Here is a 26,020-nt window from a genome sequence, read left to right as displayed (position 1 = left end):
CCTGCCTCAGCTGGTCTGTGGGAGTATGTGGTTCTGTGGGCCATGGAAAAGGCAAATTCACAAGCACGAGTAAATAGCACAGATGAACACCTTAGATTTTTTTCTCTTGTTGAAGGAAAAAAAAAAGGGAAAGAAAATAAGTTTCCCTGAGTGCTTCACAAAAGCTTTAATCCTTCTCCATTTCCTAAATTGACATTCATTCATTCTATTCATTCTGTAAGTGCTGGAAAATGGGGCTTGAAACAGAAGTACAGGTTGAGGGATATAGCATGAGCACCACTGCAATAATTGTACCTTACCATAAAAAGTACCTTTACTTTCTGCATTTATTTTTCATACCTTTATTCTTATTTACTCATGTCTAGCAGGGCTCTCTTGATGGCTCGAAGCCTTTGTAGCATATTGGGAAGGACATAAAATATCAAGTAATGCAGTCTTTGGGCTAATACATTTTCAGAAATGTTTCATGCCTCATTTCTCACGTAAATTCTTAGGTTGCATTCAGCCTTCAACGTGTCATTCATATTCATGAAGAAAAAAGGCCAGTGTTCATTACTTTCCTGATAAGCTGTAGGCACTCTCAGGCTTGCCCACTAGCAGCAGTGCCCCAGGGAAGGTGTATTCCCATTGTGTTCCTCTCTTGAGGATGCTGTGACCAACAAATGGCTTATGGGCAGGAGATGAGAGTGTGAATAGTCTTGTCTTAGTTCTGAGGATCATCCCATTTTCTCCACATTGTTAACCCAGTTCAAACTCACACCCCTGGTGCTCAACATCCCAGGAAAAATGAGGTTAACTAAGCAAGAGCCTTTTCAGAACTGCATCAGTGATGCTCCTCAGCTGGGGGTTGCTGCTGAGGGAAGTCTTCTCTGGCTTTCCTGCTTATTGAGCAAGGAAAGCCAAGATCTAGGATGAGATCCAAGGATCCCATACTATAATGCACAGCTCTGCCATGGTACCATTTTTGACTGTAACGTCTCCAAGACGTTACTGAGTCCCAGAAAACTGAGGAAATCAAGAGAGCTCAATACCAAAACGATTTCAGTGGGTATCAGCTGGTGTATGTCAGTCTTTTACTTTCATATCCACACAGTACCGGGTTGAAAAATGGCTGAGCTCTCATCTATATTTAATTACATGATACTAATTGTGATTATTTATCTCATGTAAGGTTTTTGTTTTGATTTGGTTTTTTTATTTTACTTTTCTTACTGTCTAGGTGATAAACTATGAGCAATGGATTCCACCACGAGTTCACAATCCAGGTGTGCCTGGTAACAGTGAAATGGTGAGTTGCCATGAGAATTGTTCATTTTTTTTCACCAGCAGTGAGAACAACAGGCTGGTTTTTCCTGTGCTATATGTTCCTTCTCCAAAAGCTGAAAGATCTTTTTTCATATCCATGTTATTAATCATGATATAACTTTGACTTCTGTAGAATACCTTTTATTGCTCTGCTACTAATCATGATATTTCTTTATCATTTATAGAATATTGTGTTATTGCTGTGGTTCCCAGGACAGAATATGCCTATAATCCTAGGCTGCTTAGTCTGACTCTGCACTCATTTTAAACTAGATAGAGTACCAGACCAGCATCATGGGAATATTTAAAGGTCAGATATATATGGGCAGGAGCACATGAAAGAAGTTTGTATAGACACTGGTTGACCATGGCTTTACTGACATTTTTTAACAAAAGATTTATCCAAATTCAGTGCATTTTACAGAACTCTTTTAAACAGAGCAAAAAGTTGTCTATCATCATATACTATTTTAATATTCATTATGTGCAGCCAGGTTATTACTGAAACTTTCCAAATATTTTTATGATACCATAACAATTAGCACTGTGGACACAGTAAACACACACTAATTTTTGTCTGCTCAGTATTACACTGTACTCTGAATTTAAGTGCATTTGTAGTCATGATTAAATCATTGCACTTCTTTGGGAAAGGCAAAGCCGTTGAAGAAAAATCACAGAGATTAGACTGTGCCATGACTAAATTCTTTATGCTGAGAAGTGACATGCTGTGCAAGTAGTTTTATTGAAATTAATGCAGTTACACCCAGGAAAGAGAGTACTCAACAGGACTGAGATTCCTGGAATCTGACCAGCAGTGTTTTACACTTAGCTCCCAAATTGCTGCATTTCTGTCACCAGGTTAATCCTCATAACATCTCACTGTGCTAAGATTTCTAAGGTACTTAAAATACCTTCGGATAAACTGGAAACAGTTTATCAGACACAATTTAGGTCTTTCTTCTGTAATGCATTTTAGAAGTGCATTTTTCAAATGTATATTTTTGTGCTTAAGTATTCCTGCACACTTCATGCAAATTATTTGCAACTAAAGGGCAGCCTGTGATTTATTTTTTTACACAATTCATTTTGATTTGTGATGTGACATGATTTTTCATCACTAAAACCCATTAAGTAGGGAAATCAATAATATTCTTGGTTCTTGTTCATGTGGGAATACTTTTCTTATAGATAGCTTTGCTTATAGATTGAGGAAAAGCACAGTTCACCTGATTGTCTGGTTTCTACAGCAAAGAATGTTTGGTTAGGCAGATAAAATTCTGTATTTGAATGCTTAGGTAAGCCAAAATAAAATACTGTAAATTTAAAAGCTGTCTCACCACCAGCTGATACTGCATGAACTCTTTTCTCCATGAAAGGGGGTTACTGCATTTATTATTTAAGCACTTATGACTTTTCCCTAACAATAGCCTCTATGAAATGAGTGCTTTTAAGGAAAAGAGGATTAGAGTTTGCCATTAATGAAATTATCTGAATAGATTATCTTCCATTTATCTTGATGTCTCCATGATGGAAATCCCAGATCATAAATCAAAGTCATCATGTTGCTTTCGTGTCGTTACTTATAAGTGAACAAATTATTATTGCTACAAGAGATCTAATATGAGAGCAATATTAGCATTTTAAACCACTGTGATTTATTTTGCAAAGACATCTCACAATGAGAGACTGAAAAATTGCACCTCAGCTTCTCTCGTTAGCTAAAGTAAAAATGTACTCCTGCTATCTTGCATTTGGAAGAGGAAAGAAATCTACACACAGATGAAGGACAGCAAAAGCACAACAGAACAGTCGGTGCTGCTAAGCTGATGTCCACACTGTGTTTTATGGGAGGTCTACCTGTGTTCACATCCTCTCTGTTGGACACCAACCAGAAGCTGGAGCTCATCAGCTGAAATTCTGGAAAGTGTCTTTTGTTTTAATTTCATCTGTGACGAGTTCAGTTTGTGGCACTTTGAGAGTGAAGTGCAGCTTACAGGTGTGAAATTCACTGCAAAACTAAGACAAGAATTGAGCCACGACTTACAAGAGACACTGGACACATGAAAAGGTGTCAACTCTCTGGCTTCCTGCTCTGTCCCTGCAGTTGGTTCCCAGTTTCCAGGACACTGCAGATTACGAGGAATGTAACATGCTGCCGAGAAGGAGGGAGTCTAAACCCAAATGCCATCCACTATGGGAACTTCTGCATTACTGTGATTAAAGAAGGAGGACCCCTAAGGTCCTATCCTTAAGGAAAGATGTCAGCACAGGCTCCATCAGCATCAATGTGATTTATATCACCCATGAAGGAAACCCTGAAAGGTGTATCTAGACACAGATTACTATTACTACTACTACTACTAAGTTTTTATGCAACTAAGAGTATTTTATCATAACAGTGCCAGAAAGAATAAAATAGTTTCAGATTTTTTTGGGTGTAATTTTAGGCATGTGGGTATATGTTTATTTCACTAGGTGCTGCTTGGTTCAAGATAATTTCCAATATTGTGTTAGTGCATTGTTCTTAAATGAGGAGGATATAGTAGAGTCTGTAAGCTATTAAACCTACATGCCAATTTATAGCTGGAGCAAGATGAAGTGGTTGTGCAAATCATTTGGTACAAACCCTTTCAAGGTTTGAAATCAAACATCTGAATATGCAGGGAAGCCAGACAGTATTGTTCCAAAAAGCAGCCACTGGTGTATTTTGGTCTCCTCATTTCTACTTTTGCTTTTCTTTGTTTCGTTTCAATGAAAAGCACATACCCTATATGAAACAGAGCATATGACTATGGAATAGAACTTACTTGCTGTCAGAGTATGAAATTTATCTCTGAAGCTCAAAGAGAAGTTCAGAGTCAGGTTAGAAGGAAACTTTAGTGTTTCTGGAGTGATTTTCAGGCAGCTTGTTTAACGTAAGTATGTAAAGTATGTGAGATGGCTGCATGTTCACCAAGTTCCTGCTCCAGGGGACTGTAGTATCTAAACCCGGAGTTTCTCAGTAGGACTTTGTTGGTGTGTACAATTGCAGATTTGAATTGGCCTTTACATTATTGTCATTTAATCCAGGACATGAAATAAGGTCTTGGAGAAAGACACCAGTACTTCAGAACATGCTCCCATACACATTTAAATGCAGTAACTCTCCACATCTGGGATTTCTGTGCACACTTAAAATCCTTCTAGATAATGTAAGTGGACGCATATATTAAAATGTTTTCTGGAACAATTCTGGAATTAAGTATTCAGTAATACTCAGGTATTCAAGAAAAGTAATATGTAAACAGCAATATGAATACTGGCCTAAGCTTGATGTCTCTTGTGAGTTGCCTTTTTCCCTTTTTTACCTATTAGTCCAAAGCAAGGAAGAGCCTAAATTTTAAAGCATTGTGTCAATGATCAGTTCTTTGAATCCAATACTTTGTCATTCTCAAGATAAACACCATGTTACCCTTAGTTTTCATTTGTAGGGTTTGAATAATTTTATGTCTTTCTTGTTTTTATTTCTGGTTTGGGTTTTTTTTGGGTCAGGGTACAGAACCAGACAATAAAGCCGAGTCCAGAGGAACATTAAAACGATTGCAGAAATTGGTCCGAACAAAGAAAACAAGTACACAGAGCTTGGAAGATGTCAAGCACATTCTGGTCCCTCTCAGTAAGTACAGCATCACATCAGCATTCTTTCCAACATTTGGCAAATGACACTGGATTGAACATAACTGTAAACAATCCTGTCCTGGTCTGTCATTCACCACCCACGACTATCAACCCCCAACTGAGATGTTACCGTGATACCACTCCAGCGCTGACTTCCTCATAGTGTGAAAACCTGTTTCCTGTCACACTAGCTGGAGTTTTGTAACAGTGCATCTCGCAAGTGGAGGTTCTAGATAAATAGAATTGTATAACAGCAGGGTCTCCGTGCTGGGGACACTTTGGGTTTCCTAGTTTTGCATCACATTTCAGGTCAGAAAGGCAAAATTCACAAATGGGAAGATAACTTCCAGCGCTAGTCCATGAGTCAGTAACATCTGCGAGTGCAGGAAGGTCTGAGGTATGACAAGTGAGTCCGTCTGTCATCATACCTGAGTGCCTAGGGCCATAAGAGCCAGGAATTCTGAACTGATTCTGGCCTCAGCTGATTTTCTGGAGTCTCCTATAGATCTCTGATCTGACTGTGCAACAGTTCTTCCTCTGAATTTGTTTTGCCAATGTTATTTTAACAGTGCGTGCATTTGTTGTACAATGCATTTGTTTATATGATTATTTATAAAGCAGTGTTAGCAAAATGAGTTTAAACTACCTGATGAACTACTGCTCTAGCCAAATCACTGCTTGGGCTGAAATACATGAGGGAATAGGGACTACAACATACATACAAGGGGCGGGGGACAATAGTCCAAAAAACTTACAGAACTTTTCCAGCTGAACTCATACTCTCTGCAACTATCAGAAATATGACATTCAGTTAGCAAATTTTCATGGGCAGAACTAATAAAATTTTCTACACTTTTGAGGGAACAAGATGAATGTACCAAACGGAGAATAAATCTCACTTTTGGCTCAGATGCCTGACCAAGTACAAAATCCTTTCCATCTCCCTAATTATCATAATTATTTGCTTTTGGGTTTGTTGGGGGGTTGGTTGTTTGTGGAAGCTTTTTTGGTTTTTTAATTTCTTTTTTTAATAGAGTCCTTGGCTTTTTCATTATATAGAGTGAAGTAAAGAATTTTTTTTTAAAAAGCGTGCTACTTTCTCTATGAATTGCAACATACTATAACAAGAATTTGCATTTTTAAAGATACCTTAGAAGATGCTTATCTCTCTGAAGAGGATGAAGAAGTGCTAACTTCTTGCATGAAGCTGACAAAACCTCAGGACAAGAAGACATGGAAAGAAAACACAAGGAGAAAAGAAGAGACTGAGACCAGGACGGATTTTATTTCTGCGTCTCTGGGCCGCTCATACACTTCCAGACTTAATAACTTAGGAACTATTTCAATTCATTCCGAAACAGAATTTCACTTGTGGAGTGACTGGAAGCCGTTTCCTGACAACCAGCTCTGCCCTTGTGACTTCTTAATTTCAAAAATAGAAGAATGGGAAAACTGTACTTGCTCTTCTCATCAGCCACATCTTACATATTCCCTAACTGATATGGATCTACAGTACTCCTGGGTAAGTGGAAGTGGTTTCTTTTGTGCTGATATGCATAAAAATTGGAAACTTTTTGCTCTGATTCAGCATTAAAGAGATGCTGTCATCTTCTGTGTGGTTATGAAATGCTATAAACCAAATTTAGATTTCAGGTAAATGGATGTGAATGCATTGTTCAGGCTAACACCAGGGGTTCGTATAGCCCTAGGTAGTCCATTTTTAACCATGCAGACATCAGCAGCTTAGAGATGGAGGGCTCTAGGCTATTCTGTTTCTCATCAGCACACTCATGTTTTTTCAGTTTTTTCATCGGTACTGTACTCATCCTTTCAGGCTTAGGAAACTTTCTGGAAGTCTGGGATAAATCAGTAAGGGACAATGAAGCCAATGGACTTAGAGTAGGCTTCTAGAGGTCACTGCAATACTAGTAAAGGACACTAGAGTTATTTAGGCAATTGTCAGAGGTTGCAGAGGTATCTGTTTCTGCCTGCTTGATTAGCTTAGCTGGTGGAGTCTATTTTTGCCATTACCTGTGGCAGCAAGAAGATTTTAAGGACAGAAACAAAGAAGCAGAGTTTAATCTTGGTTTGAAATTATCTTCCTGGATAGCTCCCTGGAGTATTTGAATTGCTGACAATTTTTTAAAGGGATATTTAAAACTAGAAGAACAAAATCAAGAGAAACTTATTTTGGTGAGATATATAAAATATAGACACTGAAACAAGGCTTTTCTCCCTCTCCTCACTGGGCACAGCAGGTCTTCTGGCACTCCACATAGTGGTGAGCACATGGAGGGTGACTGGTTGAGTGAAATACATCAGAGAAGCAGTAAAAAGTAGACACTTTTCCCTTTATGCCTGTTCCCTCTACAGTGCTCCAGGGACAGAGCTGTCTCTCACTGTGAAATAAGACCAGCTCCCAGGAAAGTGCACCTAAACCACAGGTGGTGAGACACCTGCTGAAACCGGCCAGCTGAGTGTTCAAATGGGGGCCTGAGCAAGAACAACCTTAGATCAGAGAGTGTCCTGCTGAGAACAGCGTGTTCTGCAACGTGTGCCCATATAGCATTAGAAAGGTAATAGATGTGGGTCTGTGTAGCAGCCATAGTTCTGAATTCCTGGAGGCAGCAATTCAGTTCCTTTTCAATGACACAGTAGCTGACATATCAGGCAGGACCTGAAACACGGGATTTATCTAGCTGCAGATTTTCCTGGGATTTGACATAGAAAACAGAGTCTAAAACTTTGATTGATGGATAATTAGAAAAAGAAAGAAAGGAAACTACCCCTCAAAAAAGCTGAGGGAGATGCAGCAATGAAACCCTGGACAGCCTCAGCCCTGCACATGCCCAGGGAGAGCACCTGCAGACAGACCTGCGGGGCAGAGCGTTGGCAGAAATGGGCTGGGAGCTGTGAACAAAGGCTGTGGTCTGTCAGGTGAGTCCCCCTGCCTGCCAGGAAATAGGAGTCTCTGCAGCAAGTGAATTGTGTCAGGGATGCTGGGCTCCATCACATGCCAGACTCCTTAATGCAAGCAGCTTTCAGCATCCCAAGCAAAGGCTGAAGTCCCAGGTCAAAACAGTAACAGAGGTGTTGGGCAGATTTATGGGAGCATAAGTGTCAACTCGAATCATTCTATTTCACTTTGTCACAAACAGCTATTAACATTCCCCACCCTGGTGAGATTTGTCCTACCCATGTTACTGTTAGGTGCCAGCAAGGGGTTTAGTGCTTTTTTTTTTTGGAATTGTTTATTTTGCCATCTGCCTTCCTGATGGGCTCTCTGACTTTAATGTATCTCTGTGGGATTAGTGTCTTTAGATTTAGATTACAGCCAATGGCAAGACATCTCATTCTTTGCATCTGCGTTCTACCAACTGGCTCAATTGAAGATTACAAAGTTTTTTCAAAGTGGATTTTCAGTTTTGCTGTTTAAGGATCAAAAAGCAGACACTGATGGTTTTGTTATGAGAGGATCAGACAGAGGGGATGATGCAGATGATCTTTCTGGTGTTTTACTTATTAGAGTAAAACCAATATATTCCATATTACTCTTCCTTATCCTGTGAGAAAGAAGGTGTGGTTTCATTTTCTCGACTTGGCAACTCCTCTGCTGTGTCTGCTGCAGCAAGGTGTGGAGGAGATAGCTGGAGATGGGCTACCAAAATGCTTGTTGGTATGTCCTGAATTGAGGCTAAGCTGGTAGATGCAAGACAAAGATCCAAGAGTCTGTTTTCCATCAGAAAACTGCTGCTAATCTGGATTGGGGGACAAACAAATATCTAGATTAGACAAATATTATCCAGACGCATCTCGGTAACGCACGCAAAGCTGATCGAGCCCGGCCGTTATTAAAGCTTGGATGGCAGATAGTAAATTAAATAGTGCTCTCCTGTAATCACAAGGAAAGACAAGGATCTCTTCATGACAGATTGCTGTTTAGAGAGACAAAATATGAGTAATCCTAATTCCCTTCCTCCATCTTCTTCCCTTGACTCCTTTCTTCCTTTTCCTTTCTTCAGCCTCAGCACTTTACACAGCCTCCCTTGTGTTGCTTCATATTGCCATTTTTTGTGACCAAAACCAATAAAAAGGCTGGCAGAGGTCATCTAGGAAAGGACTGTGAGAACAGACTCAAAAATCCATATCCATCTTCAGCTACAACAGGCTCCTCCAGCTACTCTTCCTTCAGTCTCCCCCAGTTAAGCACTCAATAACCACCTGCATTAGCTGGACTGCCTCTGGCACAGGGATATTCCAGACCACTCACATTTCACCCATCATGCCATGGTGCCACCATTAGATTCTTTGTGCAGTTAACTTAGCCACAGGTCTTAATATATATAGATTTTTTTTTTTTTATCATTCAGCTTTTAAAAATATAATTAGTGGTTGGTCAAACTTTTGCTAAGGGCAACATAGAGCACTGTTTTTTTTGGTGTGTCAAGCTTGCCATGTGAAATTATTGTTACTGGTACTCTTTCCAGAGATATGTAATTTATAAATAGTTCTTCCTTAGAAAGTGGAAGTATGTATTTTAAAAAACACAGGATACTTGAGGAGAAAAAAAAATAAAGAAAATATTCTTGTATGCTTGGATAAAGTAACTACTATGCTGCATATTTTTCTATTACCACGAAGTACATTGGGGATATCTGGGCTGATGCTTGTGATGTTATGAATCAGCTGAAAAGCAGGCAGAGGATGGAAGAAAATATTGTCCAGACACCAGTTTAACAACCACTTGACCCCAACAGGAAAGGTTATTGGGTTTTTATACTTCTTTTTATTCCTCAGGCTTAGCCCTGCAGAAAACAGTTAAGCTGTCTGTCTCAGACTACGTTTTCTCTTTTTTTTGTGTGTTTACTAAGAGCTGCCCATCTGTCATTTGTATGCTAAGACCCTCACTGTCCTAACCAAGTAGTATTCTCAATCTGTGCAATCCCATGAGACTTTTGCAACCTCATAAGGCAGGAAAAATCTACAGTCAGAAGGCTGTAAATGACAGGAGCCTGCTAAGCTTGAATGGACCTGAAAGGCACAGTGGAGCACAGTGAGGTCACAACTGAGGCCCTCTTCACAAAAGGGTTCCCAGACTATCCTGGACAGTCTACGACAAAGAGAAAAAAAGCAAATGAGTCCCTTTCTCCTCTCCCTCAATACTTTAACATGCTACATCACTGGCTGACCCATCCACTCCCAATATCTGTGAAATATGGAAGATGTGTTTGTAGAATCACGCAGGCTTCCTTTACCGGAAAGAGAGAGGAGACAACATCCTCTATTGGAGACAAATCAGCAGAGAGTTACTGGAAGTGGGTTTCTCTTCTTCACACCTCTTAACATCATGGTTAAGTTTTACAGAAGAAGGATTTAGTCATTGATACCATAAGAATATTTATCTGGTGTAACCTGTGTTTGGCATTCAGCGAGAATGAAATACAAGGGACATTTCCCAGGACTAAAAAGACCTGGGATTTTGACGAGGAGAAAGAAAGAAAAAAATCTAAAGATATTGCAGAGGAAGATACATTTTCTCTCCCATTTTCAGGTTAAGAGGAGATTAGAAGGCTTCAGAAGATTGGTTTCTATCTGAAATGGATGTATTACATTGTGGTGGAATTAACAAAAAGTTGGGGAAAACTGCAAAGACTTTAATGCCAATGCCTGTGTTCATTTTCTCCATCTTCCTCTCAGGAAAGTGTTATGGTCTTATCATGATTATGTTTGCTCTGCTGTTACTGGCCATGGTTCTCTTCCATTTCAGTGACATTGTGGCTTTTCCCTTTCCTCCTGGTCTGGCTTGCTTCCTAGTCAGACAAGTTATTTCTCAGCATCTCCCTTTGACCCATAGGAGACCTGTCTAGCTTGACGCTAATTTTTTTCATTGCAGAAACACTCTAATTGTCAACCCTGCTTTTGGACATTTTCTTACCCCAACTTTTTCTGACACATTATACATAATAGGTTCTGGTTCTGGGTTGCCCCATGACAGCCTAGCTTCCTTGCTGTGGTTGCTCTTACCCTGCCCTCTGCACCCTCCCTGCTGCTCCTATCCTTTTGGTTCTCCAAAACGTGCTGCATATTGCCTGGAGGTTTATGCAGGCATTGGGTATCTGTGATACCAGTGACTGATTGCTGCTCCCTGGATTAGTGGAGTGGGGAGGAAGGGTACTGACAGCCAGTAATGAACAAACAGGGCAGAGTGTTCTTCTCTAGCAAAATGTGCTCCGAAGCCAAAAGTTGTATTTGCACTGCCCAGAGAATTGCTGTGGGAAGATTTCTGCTCCACTTCAGCCAGAAGTTTCTGCTGCGCACCAGAATGCTGTGGGCTTTAATGGACTATCTGACTGCTCAATTATCTTAAGCAATTTGACTGTTTTCTGCAGTTTTTCCTTTCTTCAGCTAATGTCTTTCTGTTGAGACACCTCAACGTGCCTTAGAAGAGCTTTCTCAATTGCATTTTGAGTCCTCATTTGGCACAAATATAGCACTAAAAAGAATGCCTGGAAATCCCCAAATTGCTTTTCTGAGACACCAATTTCCAGCTGCTCTGGTCACTCTGGCTGCTTCACTGTCAGTAATAAGTGGTCCTTTTAAAAGCTATAGCTCTTGTTCCTATTTCAGTGACAAGGTAGGAAGCCAGATCCTCACCAAGTATAAATCTATTTTCTACGGGTGTTAGAGAGTCCTGCTCAGCTGTAGCCAAGCTGAAGCCCAAAGTTTTTGCCCAGGGAAGAGATAAAGGGCACCTGAAAGGCAATAAACAAGAACAATCAAGACCATGATATGCACGTTCAGGTGACAAGCTGTGGCTATGACACGAAAACAGGATTTGTTTTCTAAGATATGAAACTGTCCCCAGCTGCTTCTCTTTCATCTTGCCATATCTTCATTTACAAGGCTGCTGACAGGTTTCCTGTTGCTTTTTATAATATTCTAGCTAATTTCAGCTGTTACCCTTGCTCTTTCCCCATCAGTCCACCAGCTCAGCCTTTCTCCCTCTGTATTTAGCACTTCTCTTGCAAGGTAAAGAGACAGCTAGAAACATCCCCCTGCTCCCCAGACTGCAGACATCAGATATACAAGAACTGATAGACAAAAAGGAACAGTGCTAAAAAGGCACTCATTTTTTCCCTTTTCAAACCCTGTTCCAGAACCTCGTGAAAACTTATTTTGAATTTTAAGATTTGTGAGTGGGTAGGGATTAAGATATATTTATGCAAATCTGTTGTAGTAAAGTGCTGGTGACATTTGAATGGCTTTGTTTTTTAAACTAGTGAAAAGCCAAGAGGCACGACTAAATTTTCAGTGTTTACTTCTCCTGGAAATACCAAGAAAAATATGGACTCAGACAAAAAGACACAAATGCTAGTGAACTTAAGAACACTCATTTTCTTAATGCTTCAGAGTCCGTAGAGTTTTACTTTGTCTCCTGTCACAGGGACCTTTATTCAAGAAACAATTAGAGCAACAAGTTGGTAAATATTATAGGGCTTGCTTCAGTTACATACAAAAAGTGAGAGAAAATCATCTCCTAAAGTGCAAGGCTTCATGTCTCAAGCTTTGTGCTGGGAAAAGAGGAGCCTGGGAGGGTGTCCAGCCTCTCTAAAGCTGCACCATTGCACTGTGCTGATAGCAAATATCTGCCACTACCATTCTGCTTCCTACAGTGATTTTTGCTATTTCCCTGCATAGTGAAACATTTTGTGTCCTCATCTGTGGTGACTTTGACCATGCAGTCTTAAAGCAGGTTTTAAAAAATGTGAAAAATCTGATGCTGTTATTCTTCACTATGGTAACTCTTGTCCTATTTTTTATTTTTAATACCTTACTAGAATTTTCATAGCTATATAGGGAATGTTATCATATTTTCCATTTATCTTAGAGGCATGTATACCTAACTCTACCAAAAAGCTTCCCCAACTTTTTCTGCCACAAACTTCTGGGCTGTTCTGTGAATTTGGATTGCTAGTACTTGCTAGTATACATGAGGCAGAATGATCATGAAGTGAATTTATTTGCACTAAAAGATATTTCAGAATACCACAATATTTTTAATATCATTACAGACAACTTCAGAAGAACTTTGCAATTCACCTCAGCAGATTTCATGGGTTTGCTTCTGACATAGCTGCTAGGCCCTGCAGAGCTACAGCTAGAGAGAGAAATGAAAGATTTTGGATTATTGTCATGAATGTAGTATGAAGGGGAATATGATTGTTGAAATTGCGGGGAAAACTGTGCATTTCTTAGACTTATTCTTCGTAAATGGCATATGAATTCTCAATAGACAAAGAGGCATGCTACCTGCTTCATGAAACATGATTAAGAGTCAAAATATAATTACGCTAAGTGAAGTTGTTGGTAACAAACTGCCTGGTGAAAGGATGACTTCCTGTTAGCCTGCTTTAGAATTGCCAAAATGATGCACTTTCGCATACTGAAGGAAATAGATTGCATTGCCTGTCTGCTGCTTTATGCACTTACTCTGTGGCAATATCATCCTTATGTGGATCTGCTGTCACTCCAGTATAAAGGACTCTTGCTTTTGTTTTGTTTTGTTTTTTTTAATTTAAATATATTTATTGAAGGCTATAATTTCTTCCCACACACCATACAAAGCAAAAAACAAAAAAAAAATTACACTTTACTCTGCTTGATCGGTGCTCCTGCTGAGTGAATCAGCTAATAGAGGCTGTGTTTTCATGCTGTGTTGTGCTAATGCTGGCAGGGACATTTTGAGCAACAAAGCCATCAGGCAACTTTTAAAACTTTTAAAGTGCAATTTATCTCCTCACACAAACTCAGTTTTACTTCTGCGTAGATTCACTTTTGGAACCCAAACATTTTCTAGACCTTGTGCTTGTTGAGTTGGTGACAAGCTTCCCATTTGTAGCCAAAATGTTTAATCTTCACTGTGCTTGCATGAACCCAGTGCACCCTTTGTGTGTGCTCATCTTCATTCAGGAGAATGAGCAAGCTTAGCTTCAGATTTCCTCAGAGTCCCTGATGAAGCTGAAATTAAATTGCTATCCATGTGGTTAATTAGACAAGGATTTTGAGGCTTTGGTTACGAAACCACGACTGAAGATGACTCAAGGATCCTTACTGATTTTAAGTTACAAGAATACCTAAGTGGTGGCTAGCAGTGCATACCCTAATGCCTGATACTCCTTGTCTTCTCCTTTAGCTGATTCAAATGGCTCTTCTTTTGGGGACATCGATTTTCTGGAAGTCCTGAGCTGGCTCAGAACCTGGTTATGTTTGCTTGCTTCTTTTGTGAGTGTAGATTAACTTGTTATTCTCTTTGGTAAGTCACTTTTGTATGCTTTAAAGTGCTCCCTAAAGCCTATTTGTGAAATAAGCCTTTCATAAATCAGAATAAATTAGTTCTGTTTTCATCTCCCTCACACAGAAGTGAAGGGAAAGTCACACAATATCAGTGCTCGGCAATGGCACAAATGGAAGAGTGAGGATTTCCAGTGCCAGAAAGGTACTAAGGTTTCCAGGGCAGGAGCATTACTGTAATGAATGTATTTCAAAGTCCTTTAAAAGAAGCACTTCTGTTGTGACATTCTCCAAAAGCAGGGCATGTCTTGCATAATTCCAAATCTGTTTTTAGAAACTGAAAATTTAATGTGAAAACTGTGTGTTCGTCCAACTTTGGAAAAACACTTGTGGGTGAAATGAACAAGAATAGGGCCTGAAAAATAAGACTGGAAATGAAGCAATGAACACAGAGTGGACACACCTATAATTCTGCTATTTAAATACTTTCAGGTATATGGACAGGTATATGAAAGACAAACACCAGGGCTTTTCAGCAAGAACTGGACAGTGATTTGTATCTGCGTATTCTCTTTTATTTTGAAAGGAATTCACCTATGGTGATGAAATTTATGAACCATTTTTCTGTAGAAATTTAATTGATTGAAGAAGTTCACCTTCCCTAATACACAAGGAAAGCAAATTGGAAACTTGAACATAACATAATTCATGCTGGAGGTGCTTACACTCCAATCCATTCGAAGAAATCTGACTGAATAATTTTCACAAAAGGACCAAATTAATTAGGTTAAATGACATGAAACTTCTTGTTCACGTCTACTTACAACTTATCTTTGATGGCACAGCACAAGAAATGATGACAAACTGTGTGGGAAGTAGGAAAATCAAGAGTTCAGATAGTTTAAGATCATGAGACAGAAACTTTTGCAGATTATCTTTAGGGTTTCTATATTTAGTTCTAGATTGTGTAAGTGTTTTAATACCTAGATTTCCTTCTTCACTTTTAGGCTTTGACATAATTCCCCTAAAAATTATGGCAGGATATTATTCAGATTTTCCAGTCTGAAAGACTTGAAATCAAACTCCCCAAATTTTGCTTGCAGCTATATTTGCTCAAATTATCTGCACATCTAACCACAGGGTGACACCCTCAGAATTACATGCAGTGAATGATCAATTGCAAAGTAAATAACTTTTAACACAATTTCTTAGTGCTCCCCTGAACTAGAATGACAAAATAAATCCTTATTCAATTTCCTTATAACAGCGCAGCTTCTTTAAACCCATGAATCATGATCCAGTGATTAAGGATGTAGATAATGCAGATTCAATTCCCTGCACTACTACAGACCTCTTGTGTGAAATTAGACAAATCACTTCAATTGTCTGCCTCAGGCTTCATTTGCAAAATGGGGAGAGTGTGTTCTTGTACACATCAGATGGTTGTTGCACGAGCAAGGATACACATTCCAGCTTGTGCCCCAGAAGGGCAGCAGTTCAGACAGTTTATTTGCAGGCTCTGACACTTTCATTCAGGTTCATTGTTTGCACTAAATTAGACAGACATTCAGTAGAGAAAATGTGGTAAATGTTAAAGCTGTCTTATTAAAACTGCACCATGAAACACACATGCTTAGGGGTGAGAATCAGGTATCACAGATTGCAATAATTCTGCCTTCCCTTGGCTTCGAAAGTTTGTTTTCCTCATCTAATGAGTTTGGGTGTGTATGGTACATAAGGGTGCTGATTTTTTAGGGGTTTAGGTATTATTTTTTCCACTTCTAGGGGCGTTTGAACCCAAAGATATTTCAAAGATTCTTGTGAACTTTCCCCTCACAAACTAGAGCAGCATAATATTAATATTTCTCTCCACCAGTTTGTACATATATTAAGAAAAACCCAAAAGTTGTTGTAAACTATGAGGCCTAAATCTAGCTTTCAGAGTTTTGCTGCTCCTGGATTGAGGATCCTCTCCAGTTTGCTGTCTGTAGCTCAGTAGAACTTTTAGCAGACCATGGAGCTGTTGGAGGGGAAAGGTTTGTTCCCTCTTCATCAGCCTCTGCTTTCTGTGGCAGCAGTAAGGCAAAGGAGACAGAAACCACACATAATAATACATGTGACAGAAGAAAAAAGGATCATATAGATAAGAATAGATGGTAAAAAAAATTCTCTAGAGAAGAGGTATGCAAGGTGTGAGTCAAAAGCTCACACTTTGTGGGAAGTGGGAGGGGAAGGAGTTTGATAATAGATTGGAAAAAGGTAAAGATTGGTGGAAGGAATATGGAAGAAAAGTGGGATATTTGTGAAGAGGCAAAGCATTAATCTCTTTCTACAGAGCACAGTTTTGGAGACAGCCTTCCATTTCCATTCTCTTGTCTCCCCAAAGACAAGTTACTGACACATAAGTAATTACCTTAAACATACTGAGCACCGTGACTGTCCCTGTGAGTGCTTTTAGCCTACAGCCCAAGATAAAGCATGTTATCTTAAACCCTTAATGAAATAAACTTATGTGACTGTGCTTCACTTCATCTTGTTGATGGGCTAAGAGCAAGCCCCCACCCTGCTAGTGAGGCTCAGCTGACCTGGGGCAGCTTAGTCAGTTGGGACCATTCAGCCACAGCCTGAAGCATCCCATGGAATCCTGAGTGAGGTAAGAGGGGCACAGAGCCATGAGCAGCACAGAGTGCAGCAATCACCTTGCCAGTCCTCGGTGCCCAAATCCAGCAGGAAAAGCATCTCCTCTTCTTCATCAGGGAGCTCAGCATGGCTGCAGCTTGCCCACCCTCCCTCACCCATACCCTGGAGCAAGTGGCTGATGGATCCAGTTAACCTCCTGCACCTGCCAGACATGCACAGAGCATGAGCCAGGCCACCCTACACTGATGTTCAGACCTGGAAGTGAGAGAAAATCAGCCTCTCAAGTCTCATTCCCAGTGTGTGTGATTTGGCAGGTCTGAAGATGGAGCTAGTTTGATCCACATCCTGCCATATTTTGAAGGTATTGCCATTAACTTTAGCACCTGAATTAAGTTTTGCTATAGTAAGCCCACAGGTCTGGTACAGAACGTGGGGAGGAGAGGAGGGAAGGGAAGATTAAGGTTGCAAACGATTGCCTTTTCTCAATGATGAAGACTCTTTGTGTTTCTGATGGCTATCATTTAGATGGGTAGAAACAGATTTTTAAAACCAGTTAAAAATAAAGACATCTTGTCCCTCTCTGTGACTTCCAAATTATGATTTTCACCTACTTTAAACCATATTAAAGGAGAAAGGGAGGACAACATTTTCCTCTAGAATCAGTATGAAATCCAAGCCCTGCAAGTAAATGAATATGCAGTGTGCTGTGTTATTCCTTTTCCTGTTAGCCTTTGCACAGCAATCCTAACTCTGTGATGGCTCAGCAATGTGACACTCTGACACCAGAGAAGAATTCAGAAGGAGATGTTTACTGGCAAAAGATGGTTCAAACTGCAGAGTTTACTGATAGCAGGCTGGCATTAGAGTTAATCAGAATTTACTTCTGTTGATCCTGATTCTAATCAGAGATAGTCTGGCAGACATCATGTACATACCTTGAAAAATCCCCAGCTGCACTGTCAGTGCTCCTGTGTTAAGCTGGTCTTCTAGATACCAAATGAAGCATGTCATGTTTTGTGTATGAGATTAAAACAGAGAGCCTAAATTTATTTTTATATCAGTTTCCTTTATTGAAAATCTCATATCTGAACTTTTTTAATAGATGTACAAGGCAACCGTCCTTGTTTATCTGTAAATGCATTTCTGGGAGGCTGAGCTTCAGCTGGATGACCATAAAGCAAGTCATACAAACCTGCAAATTCCGTGGGATAAAATGCCCTTGTAGCTGTTTAGTAATCACAGCGTTCACTAATGGAATCCACTGAGATGTTCTAGGTATGACCACTGCAGTGTACCTTTGATTTTAACATTCACTCTGAGAAACAGTGTGGCTGTTCCCCTGCACGTCTGAACTCACAGCAGCAGCATCCTGCCAGTTGCTTTCTGCTGTTCATCACAGACTGTAAAGTGTACTCTGCCTGCAGAATACAGGAATTGCACACAAAACCACCAGTGACGCACGTTTCTGGAGGAAATTATTACACAGATGCTGGATAAGACTGTGGCTTCTGCTTTACAAGACACCACCAACCTTGCTGACTCCGAGTTTTCTCAACAGGAATACCTAGAAGATATAGACACAACTTTGGCTCTCACTCTGCAAGCTAATAAGAAAGGGATTTGTTCAATAGGTGAAAGCCAATCTCCTTGAGAATCCTTATGTCACAGTGGTATAGATTTTTATTAGTGTTAGTGCTAACCTGACATAGTGTAGTTATGACTGATCTGTTCATCTACTGCTAATGCAAGACAATGTGTTGAGATCAAAGCTTGAGGTAAGTTCCTGGTACTTCAATTTCCCTTTAGGCCAGGTGGTGTTGGGAACATGCCAAGGACACAGTCTGAGGGCCTGGCAATGAGACACTTTTTCTTACTCACAGAGTAGCAACCACTTTTTTGGACCAGACACCTTTTAAAGCTCTGGTAGTGGTGTTCCATAGCCTGTCCCTGCCATAATTCTTCATGACTCCATTGACCTTACAGGCAAAGGATTAGCATAAAAGAAAGAAGAATCATAGTAACATTTTTTCAGGAAAAGAACAAAGCCCAAGAGTCTGAGAGACCAAAATCACATTTCCTGGGACTAAGCATGATGAGGGTTTCCTGCTGCTCAGCACCCTGACGGCTCCTTAAACAAGCTTAGACTCCCACTCTTTGTGGTGCCTTATGCCTTTTCATTTTATTTATGTCATTAAAAATCCACCCAATATAAATTAATTAGCAAAAATTAAGGTTTTGAAGCACAATTCAGATGTTAGTTATTCACTTCGCTGCATAGCCAGGTTTTATAAATATTATACTTTGTATGGGATAGGAGTCTTCTTGATATAGGCTCAACACAGCCACAAATCGAAACTGTAAGATTAAAATATTCTTTAATCATATCCTGTCTCTCTAAGACTGAGTTTCTGTAACTTCTCCATTTTCTATTCCTGATGAGAAAGGCGCAGGGGAGCCTGTTCAATAGGCAATCATACACACCTTGTTGCGTGACGTCCCTAAGTATTTTGGACCAATTTTCAATGCAAAGTTCTGGATGATGAGTTTGTAGAGGGTGTTGGAGTCTTAAAGATCCTAAAGAGTGTGGGACTTTAAGGGTCTCCAGTTCCATTCCCCAGCATCCCAGTGGAAAATCACAACCTTGATCTTTGGCATTAAAATTAGAGTGTGTTGTTTAAATAGTTACAAACACAGCCCGGCCTGCAGCCTCTGTCTTCTTTCACGGGATGTTGTCAGGGGAAGGAGGGCTTAACTTCACTTTTCCACACTTTTTAGTTTCTGAAGAGTCTTTTCTGTGGTAGTTCATGGAGAGAGCTCTGCTGAGGATTAACAGAGACTGTATGTAACTGTGGCTGGCTCAAATCAGACCAGGAGAGGGAAGTATCTAGCTAAATTCTGGCCCATAATTAATACATTTGAGGAAATTGTGTTCTGCTCACGAACATTCCTTGAGGAAATAAAGATTAAATTTGTTGAGTAAATTATTCACTGCAAATTATTCACTCAGCTTCACTTGCTATTCTGAGATTTCTGCAATATCTAAGTGAGTTAGATGGCACAGGGAGAGCCATGGCCATAAAATCACAGGCTGAAGGCAGGATTCCTTTCTTGTTCAAAATATGTCTTCTTTTAATTAAAATAAACAGACTAAGACACTCTGGGCTTGCTTAGCATTAGGGAAAGCAATGTAGAGCCCCGAGGTATCTTTGAGTCTCCAGTTAAACTTGGACCAGATTTGTCTGACGGACAAAGAAAAACGAGCTGCTAAAACAGAGAAAGTCTCCTTTCATTTGCTTTTTGACAGGTGGCCAGTGTGCTAAACCCGTCAATCTACTTCACACCCTACTTTCTAGTTTTATCAAAGTAATCAAATATTGAAAGGACAAATTTACTCTTGTAGTTTAGTCTAGAAGTGATCTCTCCTCTCAGAAGGTAACTGGATGGAGCCCCTGAGGGAATATGATACCATGTGGGAGGGAGGCACATAAAGCACTTGAACATCCAGGACCATTCATCACGGTCCATTCATTAAAACTGAGTAATGGTAATAATGAGCTATAAGGCATGTTGCCTTTTATAAATATAATGACAATGGAAATCATTCTCATGGGGTCATCTTAATTATTTTTAAGTGGATAGCCTTTTTACCCATAAGACTTTCCATATAAAAGAGTGACATTGCCTGGTTGTTTCAGGATAGAGGAGTCACTCCAAGCCCCATAAAATTCACCTGAAAAACTTCTATTGATTTCACTGGAATTTGGATCAAAGTCCAGCAAGGAAATGGAATAAGTTACATGTAGTCATGTCCAACAGAAAACTAAGTATAAGAATTTTTTTTTTTTAATTTTACACAGGCAGTCATTCCCCTTTGAAAAATTAGCTTTAAATACAGAGGATATAAGCACCAAGCTTATTAATTTTTAATTCAAAAGACATCCTTTTGAAATGTAATGGTTAACTAAATTAAATGAACTTAATGTTATATATGTTTGATTTTCTTCACTTTGTTACTTTTTAAAACTGGTGGGTCAACCTTCCAAGGGCAAGAACATAATCAGGTCAGCCTTCAAGCTGCTATAATTTTTCTGATATGTGAATGAGAAAAGGAAATAGATATGGGTGGGCACTATATCTCTTGAAATAGCCTCTTTCTTCCTGTTTAACAATAAATATTCTATGGAAAGGAAGCTCATATATTACACTTCAGATGAGTTCCCATTTTATTAATCATGAAGATTTTAACAGCGGCCTGAGACAGGAAATCACAGTCTAATGATCAGCAGAGGCTGATTTAATCCTCACGTTTGGATCAGATTAAAAAGAAAACCAATATACTGCAATGTAAATCGATGTAGATAATAATCAAGTTTAATTACTATTAAACATACATACAGCTTTTGTAACAACTTATGGCCCTACTGAACTACCAAGGCGGATTAAATATCCACGGTAAAACCTCCTTCTGCTTAGAAACTTACACTGATGTTTCAGGTGGTGTTTCCAAATACAGGAAAAAAATCTCTGAGTTCACCGTTATTATTAATTAATTATTATTAATAATATCAATTATAAGGAACTCTGATGGATATGCTATTTTCAATAATAAAACCCCCACAATCAGCTTTAGTTTAAATTAGTTTTGTCCTGATTAATATGTGAAGAGAAGCATCCTGGGTTGAGATTCAAAACAAACTCCACTGCAACCCACTAGCCTAGAGAGTTTTGGGTTATATTTGACAGAATTTCAGTACCTTAACCCTTGTTCCTTCTCCTCTTCTTATCAAGCCTCTTCTTAGCCTGGAAAAGAAAATCTCATAATACCATTAGTACATAACAATTATTCCTTTATCATTCAGTCTCAGTCCATCCAGTTGCCCATCCATCAGAATCCAAGAAACCATCCAAAACTTCTCTTAAACATTTAAAGAGAAGTCCAAATAGCAAAGCAAAATGGGAATTCATCTGATGAGCATGTCTTTTCTTGCCTTGGAGTATTCATATGGTAGGGGAGGAAGAGGAGTATTTTTAAAAGAGATTTTATTTATGCCAAGATTGTCAGTAAAGGCTGCTTAGAATACACTTGCTTGGAAAAAAAAATTGAAAAAATATCAAAATTTTGAAAAAAAAAATTACCAAAGTTTTTTTCTTGACAGTTACTCCTGAACCTTTTTCTTGTAACTTACTAAGAAATATATTTCTTTTCCATTTGTAGTAATCATAAATTAAGATTTAATTGAAGCTCTGAGAGGAGCATGAAAGTTTGGGGTTTGAAACTGAGAATTTGCCTCCATCACTCAGCATAAAGTTGGGAATATTTCATAGTTTCAGGGTGTGTGACCTATGATTTACAGCAAATAAGTTATACTTAGGATGCTCAAGACTGTTGTTCGTTTCTCTAAGATAAAAAATTTCAAGCAAAATGAAGCAGGAATTCAAGCTATTTTAATAGCTCTACTTTCTTTTAGCTTTTGGGCTGTTTTTCAAGAGCTTGTAGAGGACCTCTGCCATTTCCCTCTGCCTCTTTGTTTAAAGTCTCTGTAAGACTTGCCTTTTCTCCCTGTGACTTTGTCAGCAAATCAAGGAAAATGGAGGACTGAAAAGTGCTGTTTCAGGGAGTCCAAGTTCTGTGATGAATGGCAAAAAAATTATTCCACCATGCAAAAGATGGCTTTAGCTAATTCCCTTCTCTACCAAACAGCAACCTTTAATCTCATTGCTTTTATTGCATTGCTGGAAAGCCAAGAGGAATGGAGGAGTTAGGGGCCAGTTACACCCACAGGGCAGCTCACATCTGATACCAGTATTATCTCTTGGTTCTCTGAATATCAACACCTTCTTCACACAAACGTCCCAGAACGGGCGGAAATAAAGGTCCACTTAGTGCCATAAGGCTGAGAGGGAAAAGTTGAGAGAGGAAAAGAGGATGATTTTCTTGAGGTTGTCCAAAGTCTTACTGAGGCCTGATGGTGACCCAGCAGCAGATAAGTTTTAAAGCATTTCTCACTTTGACGCCTGCCCTAATTTTCAGCTTATCTTCTTGGTGCACCTCTGTCTTTCTTAGCCCCGTCACTTCCTCCCCTCCCTCCTCACCCCCTCCCCAAAGGAAGAATTCAGTTTACTCCCCCATGCAACAGGGCAGCCGTGTGAAGTCACATCCTGATAGAATAAGGAACTGCATAACCAAAGTACACGTCCGGACTGCCCTCCCTTGCACTTAGTTTGGTTGCAAATTCATAGCAGTTGCGCATCCAGTGGATTAACGGGAGTTAAACATGCTGAAGAGAAAACCATCTAATGTGTCTGATAAGGAGAAAAGTCAAAAGCCAAAGGTAAGAATGTCTCATTTTTGTCATCAGTTAATAATAACAAGAATTCTTAACAATTTTTAGTATGAGGCTTTCCTCTTAAATCCTAGCTTCAGGATTTCCTGATGTGCTTGCAAGTACCTCAGCACTATAATCTCAGGAATCTGTTTTTATATACTCACTTTATAATAATAAAGATTAAATTCAAGGAATCATCATTGTGAAACTGCTGTAGCTGTGCTAAAGAATTCTGGTGCTGTACCCTCTTCACCATAACCACAGGAGAAGAGGGTACTTGGCAATCAGTGTTCGTCATCTTAATTTCTTTGGGAATTATTAAAATATCAGCCTGAAAGAAATACTCTAACAAATTGATTATGTGCTACACTGGACACTTTCCACAATCTGGAATTGTAAGAAAGGAAGTGAGAGTTTTGCAAGACGCATAAGGATGTGTCCAGTGCTTGAAATTTATTTTCAGTCCCTGGACTGAGTGCAAAATGACCTCTGTGCATTGCATTGTACAAGTGTTGTAGAGTATTGTAAAGCTGCAGTGCAACGGCTACTGCTCGACCTGAGCACTTCAGTCTCCATTTCTGCCTCAATTTATCTGCGCTGAAAATTTAACAAAGAGATTAGAAAAGCCTTTTAGTATCTCTCTGCTCTCAACAGCTCAGTGTCTCCCAATTTACAGATCCACCTTCTCACTGTTTGGGAATACGCCTCCCTTAGTGACTTCTGTGTCCTAAGAGATTACTGCAGACACTGTTTCAGCAAGGATGCCTTCTGGTTTTACACAGCATTGGCTTTTGTGGATTGTGCTTGCACTTTTAGACTATGACTCATTAACAGTTAAAATTAAAGGCTTTTTTCATGGATTTGAAGTGATTTTGAATCCATTTTCCCCCACATTTTAATATTTTTTTAAGCATTGCACTGGTTGGTTTGGCATGCATTTTTTTCTGCTCAACCATTATACTGTGTTTTAATGGAAGGGAAGAATTATAATTAATATCTGATTACATTATCGATTAAACAAGAAATGAGCACAAAAGACTCTGTGGATGGGCTTTGTTTCCCTGTCTGTAGAATATCTTCAAAAGCCAGTTTTGGCCACTCTCTTCTTCCAGAATAAGGCATTCCTTAACAACAGTCTGATTTTTATTTTTAAAGGCTCACTTCTGCACAGAACTGTGTAAAATTTCCCTGAGGAGAACACCTTTTCTGAATGTGCTGCTCACAGTCAGGGCAGGGGAGAAGACAGCCCCACGTTGCATAGAATAGGAATCTTGGTTTGTTGTAGCATGTTTCGAAAGTTGTCCCAGGGAAGCAACGTAAATACTCAAGTTGCTTAATGCTGAGTCGGGTAAGATGGGACACAGGACCTCACCTCTTGGACAAGTTACAGGATTTCACAAGTGACCTCTGTAGATCACATCCTGGCTGCCCCTGCTCTGTGCCAGCAACAGTTGGTACCTCCTCATGCTCACAGGGCACAGTACCATTGCCACTGGGCAGGTCTTGGGCTACCTCACCTTGCCTTTAGGCCACTTAGACATCCCAGTGTCTCCAACACAGCCACACAGGCCTGTGCGAGAGCCATAAGGCCTGTTTTTAATCTTAAATGAAGATTAGGTTTGCAGCCTTAGACCCTCAAAGAGGACACCAAAAAGACCTTTTTTGGTAGCTGAATCTTAACCATGGTGGCTACTTGTCTTTATCACAACTGTACAAATTTCTGTGTATTAATTAGAGTGTTTCACCAGTATTTTCTTTTTAACCCTTTTGGTTTTATTACTTTCTAATGTGAAGAATATTGGCATGAATTGATGCCTTTTGATAAAGATGAATGAATATCACACAAGGCTGGTGTTAAAGCCTTTGTCAAGGCAATTTGCTGTTTGTGTAGAAAACCCCTCATGGCAATGGGCAATTCAATGACCAATGCAAGAGTAATACAGGTTCAGGATCTCACTGTTCACTGTGTGCAATGCATTTACCTTGTTTATTATTGTGGTGCTTAAGGGACTTCTGCAGATGTGTTAGATGCTGCATAGACAAAAATCTATTCTGTGTACACTATGAAAAAGTTCATCTATTCCATCAAAGAATAGTGTTGCAGGGGTTTTGTGTCATGCAGCAAGATTTCAGTAGTGCTGCAGCCTTGCTAATAACTTCTCTGAATGTCTGGTGGCTTTTGCGTATTCATGGATATGCATATAACTACTGAATGCATTTATAGAAATAAACATTCATTGTTAGGCAAAAAGACATCTAAACCTGGTGTCACCCCAGAGAAAACTGGGAGAGAAATGAGAGAGAAATGCATTCAAAAGAGATACTGGAAGGATTCTAATCCTTTATAAATGTTTATCATTGTAGCTGTACACACTAGTGTACTTTTATACTTTGTATATCATCTGAGGAGCTCAGGTAGCTGAATTATAAAGGAAAACTCCTAAAGGTTAAAAATACCCTGCTTAATGCTGAAGAAATTCAACACATTGAAGGGCTAAGCTCTCTATTTCAAGCCTATCTAATCTAACCTGTCTATCCAGGACCTTAAATGACTTTCTATCACAGCAGAACATGTGCATCTCCCAACCCTTCCTTTAGGGAGTCCTTACCTGCCCTCCTTTCATTTCTGCCAGATGAGACATGGCTTGGTTCACATGGTGTAGCTGTTCAGGGCTGAGGAATTATTTGTGGGCAGGTGAGGTCAGACAAAGTAGGTCTTGCACAAAGCCCTGAGGTCCATGGTCACGCTGATGGCTGGAGTGGCTCACTGCAGGGACAGTGTGTGGCTCCTGCATTCC

The 26,020-nt window shown here is 39.6% G+C and overlaps 1 protein-coding gene across 3 annotated transcripts in view; it reads left to right on the top strand.

Moving 5' to 3' along the window:
* Positions 1–26,020, top strand: part of LOC103613710 (SAM domain-containing protein SAMSN-1) — an 83,051-nt gene that overhangs the window by 25,994 nt on the left and 31,037 nt on the right. For 2 of the 3 annotated variants that reach the window (XM_017731521.1, XM_017731520.1), the window contains 3 exons: positions 1,220–1,288; positions 4,840–4,963; positions 6,111–6,487. In XM_017731521.1, the coding sequence (XP_017587010.1) occupies positions 1,220–1,288; positions 4,840–4,963; positions 6,111–6,487 (570 nt within the window). Of the gene's footprint in view, positions 1–1,219; positions 1,289–4,839; positions 4,964–6,110; positions 6,488–22,943; positions 23,229–26,020 lie in introns of those variants that run through there. The other variant, XM_008631540.2, reaches the window with a different exon arrangement.

Source organism: Corvus brachyrhynchos, unplaced genomic scaffold (assembly GCF_000691975.1).
Source record: "Corvus brachyrhynchos isolate BGI_N302 unplaced genomic scaffold, ASM69197v1 scaffold152, whole genome shotgun sequence".
Classification (NCBI taxonomy): Eukaryota; Metazoa; Chordata; class Aves; order Passeriformes; family Corvidae; genus Corvus; species Corvus brachyrhynchos.
Note: the sequence above shows the minus strand (reverse complement) of the source record. Positions and strands in the feature narration are given on the sequence as shown.